The 10,979-nt window shown below is 36.5% G+C and overlaps 1 protein-coding gene across 1 annotated transcript in view; it reads left to right on the top strand.

The window, feature by feature from the left end:
* ARHGAP42 (Rho GTPase activating protein 42) overlaps positions 1 to 10,979 on the top strand; it is a 327,325-nt gene that overhangs the window by 270,353 nt on the left and 45,993 nt on the right. The window contains 3 exon segments of the mRNA XM_017887227.1: positions 3,212 to 3,312; positions 5,194 to 5,303; positions 9,578 to 9,685. Of these exon segments, the coding sequence (XP_017742716.1) occupies positions 3,212 to 3,312; positions 5,194 to 5,303; positions 9,578 to 9,685 (319 nt within the window).

The following is a 10,979-nucleotide window of genomic DNA, read 5'->3' as shown; positions in this document are numbered from 1 at the left end:
CAGGTGAGGCGATGCCTCGCCCTGCTTCAGCTCTCGCTGGTCAGGCTGCAGCAGCTGACCAGCACCGATTATCCGGCACTCCCTAGTGAGATGACCCCAGTACCTCAGTTGAAAATGCAGAAATCACCGGTCTTCTGTGTCGCTTGCGCTGGGAGTTGGAGACTGGAGCTGTTCCTATTCGGCCATCTTGCTCCGCCCCCTCCTTTCTTGATATTGTCAATAATAATAATACCATGCTTACTATGGGCTCTTCCTATTCTTTGCAATTTATATTTGTCTCATTTAATCTTTTTTTTTTTTTTTTTTTTTTTTTTTTTGAGACGGAATCTCACTCTGTCGCCCAAACTAGAGTGCAGTGGTGTAATCTCGGCTCACTGCAAGCTCCGCCTCCCAGGTTCACGCCATTCTCCTGCCTCAGCCTCCTGAGTAGCTGGGACTACAGGCACTCGCCACCTCACCCAGCTAATTTTTTGTATTTTTAGTAGAGACAGGGTTTCACCGTGGTCTCGATCTCCTGACCTTGTGATCCGCCCGCCTTGGCCTTCCAATGTGCTGGGATTATAGGCGTAAGCCACCATGCCTGGCCTGTCTCATTTAATTCTTAAAACAGCTTGAAAATATCATTTCTCTAAAAAGAACAACTTCAGTCACATGCCCTATTGATGAAAGTATTGCCAGCTCTCGGTCGCAGGCTGTTTTCTTAAAATGTTCTTTATAATGTCTGTTATAAAGGTTCTTAGATAAAATATGGGCACTAAGAAGGTATTCGATGAATGTTCATTCCCCTTCCACACTGCAAATATTCATCTTAGCAACTTAAATGATTACTGGGTAAGATAATTAAACAGCTTTTATTTTGCAACTTTAGAGCTGTAATCAATTTTTATTTTCCCAGACACTTTTGGGGACTTTAGAATTGCTTGTCTAAGAGCATCTGCCCTGGCCTAGTGCCAATCAGCTTTAAAGAAAGCAGCATGTGTTTGCAGCAAACTCGAGGATTAAATGCAGGAGGTTCTGAACTTAAGATGGAGGCAGGAAAAAGGGTCTTTGGTTTAAAATGTCATCAAAGCATTGCAGCAGCTCTATTTTAAAATTATAGCTAATATTGCTTCATATATTGCTACCTATGTAATGAAGTCACTACATATGAGAATATCTGTCCAGTCACTTTCCACTAATTAGCTCTTAAGTCTTTAGGTATTTTACATCACATGTAACAGAATTATCAACAAGTATTATTAAGTATTATAGTGTGAAATGGTCCCCAAATGGAATTGAAGTTAATTGTAATAGTCTTTTGTGATGATAAAGTGTATGACTGCACCCTGCAGTTTTAAAATCTGGAGTGGCTTAAGTATTAAACTTGATACCAAGGGCATTATTATTAAAGAAAAAAATTAAATGGCTCATGAAACACTTTTCTCAAGAGGTAGTTTTTAATATTTCAATTTCTTTCTTTTAAACATGGTTCTGAAATGAAGCCAGCAAAATATGTGCATAGTAGCTGCTAGAAAATTCAGGTGTTAAGCAAGATGGGTCCCTGGATGGAGATGCTATTAATACATAGAAAACAAGCACCATTTTCTTTTTCTTTCTTTAATTTTTTATTATTATTATACTTTAAGTTCTAGGGTACATGTGCATAACGTGCAGGTTTGTTACATATGTATACTTGTGCCATTTTGGTGTGCTGCACCCATCAACTCGTCAGCACCCATCAACTCATCATTTACATCAGGTATAACTCCCAATGCAATCCCTCCCTCCTCCCCCCTCCCCATGATAGGCCCCAGACAAACACCATTTTCAATCCACTCAGCCCACTATGGTGCTTGGGTGCAGGATACCTGGCTTCCCTATGGGAAAACTGAAGGTCTTCCACCATGGTCATGGAAACATTGAACTAACAATGCATTCTACTCTCTGGTAAATTTCCTAAGGAGAATACTGGACAATAACATGGGTGCTATGGGAAAAGGTTACATGGTATTTTGGGGGGAAAAGAAAGTGAACATTACACATACAAGTTCCTTCTCATGTAGATAGTGGAAATTATTTTCATTTTAAAGAGTAATTTGAATTTGTTTTTTCCAGATTAGGAGTAAGAGGAAATAACTCTAAGGTCAGTAAAGTCTTAGAACTTAGTAAAGTCTTAGATGCGTGACTCATTCCTTTATTCATTATTCATTTGTCAATATTGACTGACAACTGTATGTCTGGCTCTGTTGTAAGGATTAGCAATTCATATTCTAGTCAGCTGAACATCATATGTTCCTGCTCACATAGATTCTTAAAATCTTGTGACAGAGACACACAATAAATGGCTTAAATTAGTGAAACAAATCATATTTCAGACAGTGATAATTGCTAAGAAATGAAAGCAAGAAAGAGAGATAAGTATCAAGGTGAGGGTGTTTAGATCTTAGATATCTCCCCAGGAAAGGCCATATTATGAAAGTTACATTTAGGAAAAGGCCTGAAGGGAGGTAACAGTGCAAGTCATGCAGGTATCTAAAGGAAAAGTAGTCCAGGCCTGGGAAACAGCAACTGCAAATGCCCTTGGGTAGGAATGCCTCCATTGTGTTCAAAGACCAGCAAGCGGGGCAGTGTAGCTGGAACTGAGTGAGCGGGGCAGTGTAGCTGGAACTGAGTGCACAAGGCACAAAGCAGTGGGATGTGAGATGGGGAAAAGAATGGGAGGCCACTCACTTGGAACCTTGTGGATAATAGGCTCTTTGATTTTTATCGGGAGTAAGATGGGAAGGCACTAGAGGGTTCTGAATACAGGAATGAAGTGACCTGACTACATTTTAAACAATATATATCTGACAGTTACGAGAGTAAAGAATACAGGTAGAAGTAAGGAGACCATTTTTAACAATTCAGACTCTTATTCCTCATTCTTCCTTCCTCTGTGGGGTACAAGTATACCACTTTTACAGATGGAATAACTGAAGTTCAGATCCAAAGTAACTTACAAGTTTTAAAAAGTCGGTGTCAGAGCTACAAGTAAAAGCCATATTGTCTGATTCTAAGACTCTCTATCCTATACTGCTGTTTCTCTGTTCTTTCTCATGCATGGTAAATGTTACAAACTAGCATGGTATATGGAGATACTCAGTTGTGTATCATAGCACTGAAGAATGTGCAAACTTTGATACAAATCATTTATTAACAAAATCTGAAAATATTTTTTGTTTCCTTACGTTAGGTCCACTTGGTTTTACATGGATTAAACATTATTGTACATATGATAAGGGAAGTAAAACATTCACAATGAGTGTTTCAGAAATGAAATCCAGTGGGAAAATGGTGAGTTAGTTTTGTTTTTTGTTTGTTTTTTAAACTGTTTGTTATTTAAGTAATGGAATTAAAAGAAAAAAAAATCACATTTGTTTCTCTAGTTAACATGTACACATTTACAAAAAAAAATAGAAAGTCAAATGTTTTCTCTCATTTTTATGAGCTGAATGACTTGAAAAGAGTAGCCAGGGTCTTCCTTTAACTTGGCCATGACATATTTATAAGCAGTCGAGTTAAATGTAGGGATCCTTCAGTAGATTACAGAGGTGTCATCTCACATTTCCGGCAGCAGAGTTATTTGTCTATGCTGTTGGTTGGCTAGCAGCCCAGGGAGGGAGTGTCAGTGGCTGGAGCAGGCTCAGGGATTCTGTGTCTTTCCCCTGGGTGGCCTCTGTGGGAGGCTGCATTTGCTCCTGCATGCCTTGTCCCCTTCCACACTGCATACTGTTTACCAAAATGCTGGCTAACAAGGTTTCTCAGAAGAAACCAATAGATGCTCATTTACCCCAAAAGTAAATTGGTCACTGAATGTCTCACATGGCTAGTGAACAATGTAGAATACAGTGTACTTTGTTTGAGGAAATGCTGCAGAGAGCTTTATTGTCTGTGGCATATAATCTTCTTGTGATTTAAAGGATGGATATGGCAAATGATTGAACTTGTGAATTAATTAGGTCACAATCTAAGTACCCTAAAGCTGGGAGTTACACTGAAGATAATTAGTCCAGCCTTATTTTAATAGATTAGGAAATAAAGTTAGTAGAAAGTAAGTGCCTCGCCCAGATAATTAGTGGTATAGATCATGGCAGAGGTAAATGTTGATCTAACTTAGACACATACTCAAATACGTCACTTGAAACTTATTGTACTTGGGCATTCATCAGAGTCTAATAATTCAAACTGAAAGGCATAAAATAAAGGAGAACATACCAGAGAAAAAGAAACCTTAGTTGCTACCATCCTGGGAAGTTGTTAAGTGCCACAACACACCTAGTTTCTACTCTAATAGTTACTACTGTAAATCCAACTTATGTGATAGTGAGTTAATAATGTAAGTAGACCAAGCCAAAATTCCATTAATAAATTGATGACATGCACAACCAAATATAGAATTAACCACACATTAGATAAATGTTCCCCTTCAAATAGACTGGCATCTCAGTTACAGAAGAGAATTCCTGTGAATGTGGCCTAGGTTGGATCTTGTCCAGAGAGTCAGTTTTAGCAGCAGTGGGTTACCAGCAAAACAATCACATGGTATTAGGTTGATGCAAAAGTAATTGCATTTTTTCCCATTACTTTTAATGGAAAAACTGTAATTACTTTTCCACCACCCTGATATATATGATAGCAATAGCATTATGTCATGTATATACTGGAACTATATTATTTCGGTAGCTCTCTTGTAAACCTGAGCTAGTTATCGTTTAAGGCTCTAATACAAAGACACACACATGATACTAATCTCTTTGCAATCCAGGGAGTTTTGATTAAGAGCAACAAATATTGTATCCTAACAAGCACTCTATATATCCAATTATGGCGTTAAGTGACTGTGAAACTTCATACCTTTTCTAAATCTAAGTATTGAGGGAATGTACATTATAGTATAATTTAGCATTGTAAGTAAATATGTTGAAGGGTACTGGACAGGCATGTTACATCATTCTTTTAAATAAAACATACATATGCCATTAATTAACAAATAGTTTTATGTATTATGATCGGACAGCTAACATTAGGCATCAAAAAAAGACAGGGCATGATTGTGACCTATATACGTAACCTATACTGTTAAACATTTTAATGTGGCAACTTGAGCTCATGTATTTAATATATTTCAATTCACCTTGTCAGCGTGTTAACACTATGGTACTCTTCTTGTTTCAGAATGGCCTTGTTACTAGCTCACCGGAAATGTTTAAATTAAAATCTTGCATCCGACGAAAGACAGATTCAATTGATAAACGATTCTGCTTTGACATAGAAGTAGTTGAAAGGTTTGAGCTTTTCTTTTCACTTTATTTTTTTCATAAGCTAAACTGTGTCTCTTTCTGTATTTAAATGTAAACATGAAAAAGCATTCAAGTGTTTTTTAGTCTTTTAAAAAATAGTATACATGTTTATTTCACTCTTTCATGTTGTTATTGCATAATGCTTTTGAAAAAGCAAATCCAATCTAGGATGCTAGAAAACAGTAGCATCACTCAAAGCAGAATCAGAAAAATCAATATAAATGACTGTATTAGGAGAAAGTGTATGTAGTGGCCTCGTGGTCCTCATCACCATGAAGGAATCCAATGGCATATTTCATGGCTCCAGGATCAGCCTTTTGGTGGGCTTTTTGGAGCTTGGTGGCCTTGCTTCCAAGGAATAGGATGCAGGTGGGAATACCATAAGCTTCTTTCAGCCAACTAAGTTTACTGCCTCCAGGATGCCTACTGTGTGCAAAGCACTGTTCTGGGTATTCTTCGCCCAAAGTAATGGAAGAGAGATAAATGTCATGAATCTAAGTTTATAATTTAAGTTTATGATAAGAAGGGGTATGCTTCTTGCTCTCTGCTCTGTAATCCATGATCTATCTTTCTTCTCCTGCATTACTAACACAATATTCTGAATCCACTAGCTTATCATGTGTATCCGTGTATACACCTCGTATACGATGACTTGCTATATATGCTCATAAACCATAGCCTATAACTATAGGCATAACTCAGAGATATTGCAGGTTAGATTCCAAACCACTGTAATAAAACAAATATCATAATAAACTGAGTCACAGAAATTTCTGAGTTTCTCAGTGCTTATAAAAGTTATGTTTATGCTACAGTGTAGTCCATTAAGTGTGCAATAGCATTATGTGTAAAAAATATATATCCCTTAATTTTAAAATATTTTAAGTAATGTGAATGGTCATCTGAGTCTTTAGTGAGTAGTAATCTTTTTGCTGGCAAAGGATCTTGCCTCAATGTTGGTAGCTGCTAACTGATCAGCATGGAGGTTACTGAAGGATGGGATGGCTATGGCCGTTTTCTTAAAATGAGACAGCAATAAAGTTTACCACATCAATTGACTCTTCATTTCAACAAAGATTTCTCTGCACCATGCAATGCTGTTTGATAACATTTTACTCAGTAGAGCATCTTTCAAAATTGGAGTCAGTCCTCTCAAACCCTGCCCTACTGCATTGTCAGTTAAGTTTATATGATATGCTAAATCGTTTGTTGTCATTTCAACAATGTTTATAGCAGCTTCACCAGGAGAAGATTCCATCTCAAGAAACCACTTTCTTTGCCCATCCATAAGAAGCAAATAGTCCTTTCAAGTTTTGTTATGAGATTGCAGCAATAAGTCACATCTTCTAGAAGGCTCCACTTCTAATTCTAGCATTTTTGCTATTTTCACTACATTTGCAGTAACTTCCTCCACTGAAGTCTTGAACCCCTCCAACTCATCCCTCAGAGTCGGAATCAATTTTTTTTCAAACTGCTGTTAATATGGATATTTTGGCTTCCTCCCATGAGGGACGAATGTTCTTAATGGCATCTAGAATGATGAATCCTTTCAAGAAAGTTTTCAGTGTACTTTACCCAGATCCATCAGAGGAATCACTACTTATGGCCGTGAAAGCCTAATGAAATTTATTTCTTGAATAATAATACTCAGAAGTCTAACTTATTCCTTGATCCATGTGCTACAGAATAGATGTTGTGTCAGCAGGCATGAATATATTATTCTCCATGTAAATCTCTATCAGAACTCTTGGGTGACTAGTTGTATTGTCAATGGGCAGTAATATTTAAATATTTAAATATGCCTCTTTAAGCAGTAGGTCTCAACAGTGGCTTAAAATATTCAGTAAACCTTGCTGTAAACAGATGTGCTGTCATTCAGCCTTTATTGTTCCATTTGTAGAGCACAGGTAGAGCAGATTTAGCATAATTTTTAAGAACCCTAGGATTTGCAGAATGATATATGAGCATTGGCTCTGACTTAAGTCACCAGTTACATTAACTCTAACAAGAGTCAACCTATTCTTTGAAGCCTTGAGGTCAGATAGTGACTTCTTTCTATCTGTGAAAGTCCTAAATGAGGGCATCTTCCAAGAGAAGGCTATTTCGTCTACATTGAAAATCTGTTGTTTACTGTAGCCACCTTCATCCATGATTGTAGCTAGATCTTCTGTATAACTTGCTGCAGCTTCTACGTCAGCACTTGCTGCTTCATTTTATACTTTTATATTATGCAAATGGCTTCCTTCCTCAAACATCATGAAGTATGCTAGCTTCATAATTTTTTTCTGCAGCTTATTCATCTCTCTCAACCTTCATAAAATTGAAGACAGTTAGGGCCTTGCTGTGGATAAGGCACTGACTTAAGAGAATGTTATGAGATTATTGATTGGACTAATTTTAATATTGTTGTATCTCAGGGAATAGGAAGACTAAGGAGAGGGAGAGAGATGGGGAAATGGCCAGTCAGTGGAGCAGTGGTACACACAACTTGTATTGACTGTTTGCCGTCTTATGCCATGGTTAATGGCACCTCAAAACAATGGCAATAGTAATACCAAAGATCACTGTTCATATATCACATGATAGATATAATAACAATGAAAAATTCCAAATATTGCGAGAATCACCAAAATGTGATACAGAGACATGATGTGAGCAAATGTTGTTGGAAAAGTGGTGCCGATAGACATGCAAAACACAGAGTTGACCCAAACAAACCATCAATTTGTTAAAAAGCAGTACCTGCAAAGCTCAATCAAGCAAAGAGAAATACATCAAGGTATGCCATATCTAGTATGGCAATGACCCTATTCCTAGGCTGCTTTAAACTATGTTGACTCTTTTGCCTTGTGTTCTTATGAGTTTTAAGATCCACTTATTAAGTTTCCCCTTGTTTCTCAAAATATCTTTTGGGATTTTGACTGGAGTTGCAGTAAAGTTTTCAATGGGTGTGGAATAAACCTCTTTTTGAATATTTTACATATCTTTTTTAAAATTTACTTTTGGGTACCTTCTTTTTATTGTTATTTTGAATAGGATTCTTTTTTATGAGTTGAATTTTGTTTTCGTAAATGGTTAAGATTACTGCATAGAGAGGCTGTTAGTTTATTTATATATCAATCTCTTATCTGACCTACCTGCTGAACTCTTTTTTAGTTTTAATAGTTTTGTGTAGAGACTTCTGGATTTTCTTTGTAGACAAATACCAACATGTTAGTGCTTTCTCTTAACATATTCCAGTTATATAACCTTGGAGCACTTTATTAAACTTTGTAATTAGGTTTTTTCATCTGTAAATTAAGGATAATAAGTATCCACCTCAAAGGATTGTTTTCAGGATTAAATGAGAGAATTAAGGAAACATAACACAGTGCCTGTCACATAGTAAATATCCAACAAATACTGATTTTCAGTATTTTATTGTTGGTATTACTACACTGGCTTAAATTCTCCAACATCAGATTATCTTGATATATATTCAGGATTCTCATGATCTGTGTTCTCATTTGCAGAAGAGATGTAGGCTATTATTTGTCATTCCAGGTTTTTAATTATAAAATATTTATAATAAAATTTTCATCTCAGTGTTCCTCTTCACAGATCCCTCAATTTTCTGTTTAAGTAAATTCCTTTTTTATATTTTATATCTTTTCCTCCATATGCCAGTTTACTCCCTTCCTCCCCCTACTTTTTGTTTCTTTCTTTAAGTATATCCTCAAGTAACTATTTCAGAATGACTGCATGGGAGAGAATTATTTTTAAATGAATTCATTTCAATATTGTCATCATGGAATAGAGAAATGCTTTGGTTTTAGTGTCTTTTTAAATATTACCTAGTTATGGTATGAGGCTTTCCACATTGTTGCATATTAATTGTAATTGTTTTTAGTGACTAGACTGTACCACATCAGGGTCGAGTTCTCATATTGTGGAATTCATAGATGGCTTTGAAGAATGTGACTTTCTCAACCTTTTTGATCATTTCAAGGGAAATCGTTTCAAACTAGTCTCCTTCAGACTGTCCTATACTGAAAACACTTAATGGTTTTACCACCTGTGATCGTTAGAATTAAAACATTTTTTGCATGCCCAGTGATTTTCTGAAAGTATTATACTTCAATCTTTTCTTTTAAAAAAAAGTTCCTATGTTTTCTCCTCTCTCTTCATTTCTCTTTTTTTCTTCAAATTTTATCTTTTTAGCTAACGGAGGATTTAAAAGTAATAAATGTGTAAATATATACAATATTTGTTTTTAATAGGCATGGGATCATCACGTTACAGGCCTTCTCAGAAGCTAATAGGAAACTCTGGCTTGAAGCCATGGATGGGAAGGAACCGGTAAGACTATGATACATTCTATAATTTAGGTTTTATTGTCCTAATAACTATAATGTATGGAAATGCTTTTCATAATATACAATGTTTTGCCTGTAGTATAATTGAAAACATTAAAAAAGGAAATCAGGAGAGTAGAGACTTTTACTGCTTTCCTAGTCTCACTCATGGCACATAACTCTACCTTTCTGACTTATTTTATAAGGGGGCTTTTGGGACTAATTTAAAACCCTAAAATTACTTCTTAAAAAATTACTTACACTCATCACCTTGGCTGCACCCATTAGATTATCTTATTCCGTTAATAATTATCTCATGCCCCCTCTTTGCAAGGCCTGTACTAGGCATGTGATTAGAGTGATGAACAAGGTTCAGGGTAAGAACTAATTCTGTAATCAAAACCATTTTAAAAGAGTATAGCTTAATAAAACTGCCTGTGGCTTGACATTTTCACTTGCATGCATATCCCCATTTTTAATAGTTATTTTGAAATTGGTATGATAGTCTACTTACAAAAAATAGGAAGGCTTACATAAAAAGGAGGCTGAATCATTCATCACTGTCTGTTTTCGTAAAGAACACTGTTACTAGATCAGTAGAGGGTGAACACAGAGGAAATAAGAGTCCCCATCCTGTCACCTGTTACTAGATCAATAGAGGGTGAGCACACAGAGGAAGTAAGAGTCCCTATCCTGTCACTTGAGAAGCATTCTTTAGATGGCAAAGAACCTGTACAGCAATAGTGCCATACAAAGTGTGGTCCTCAGATTTTGAGACCCTCCCTCAAACTGTGTTGCCAGTCCACAGTAAGATCAGTACAGAAATGGCGATTCAGTCTTTAGAAAATCATGTAGCCACTTAAGTTTTTTTAAGCCTGTTAAATTTAATTTAAAAATTGGAACTCTGCATTGATTTTTTTATTATTTTCTATTTCAATTTTATTATATTTTACACAAATGTTAACAATAGAAATAGTTGAGAAGCCCTGACTTAGAGCAAATTTAGGGAATAGTTTGTTAACCCAACAGTGTACAAGTTAGGATTGTGTACATTTGAGAACATGCTAAGCAGGAAATTGGAAGAAGGAGCAATCAGGCGAAGTCCGTTATGAGCTACTTCCCGAGAACGGCACTTTATGCATCCTACTAGGGCAGATAATAAGATGCATAAATCAGATGGAGGTAGAACCTTGTCCAGGGCAGCACAGTCACGGATGGAAGGGAGGGGGAAGTGAGGGTGGCTGAACCACAGGAAGGAAGTTGCTTGATGGTACACAGATGGTGCTATGGACCCAGCAGTTGTAGGACCTTGAAATCAAGACACTCT

The sequence above is a fragment of the Rhinopithecus bieti genome, unplaced genomic scaffold (assembly GCF_001698545.2).
Source record: "Rhinopithecus bieti isolate Rb0 unplaced genomic scaffold, ASM169854v2 scaffold_14936, whole genome shotgun sequence".
NCBI lineage: Eukaryota > Metazoa > Chordata > Mammalia > Primates > Cercopithecidae > Rhinopithecus > Rhinopithecus bieti.
This window is presented reverse-complemented; position numbering and strand designations above follow the sequence as displayed.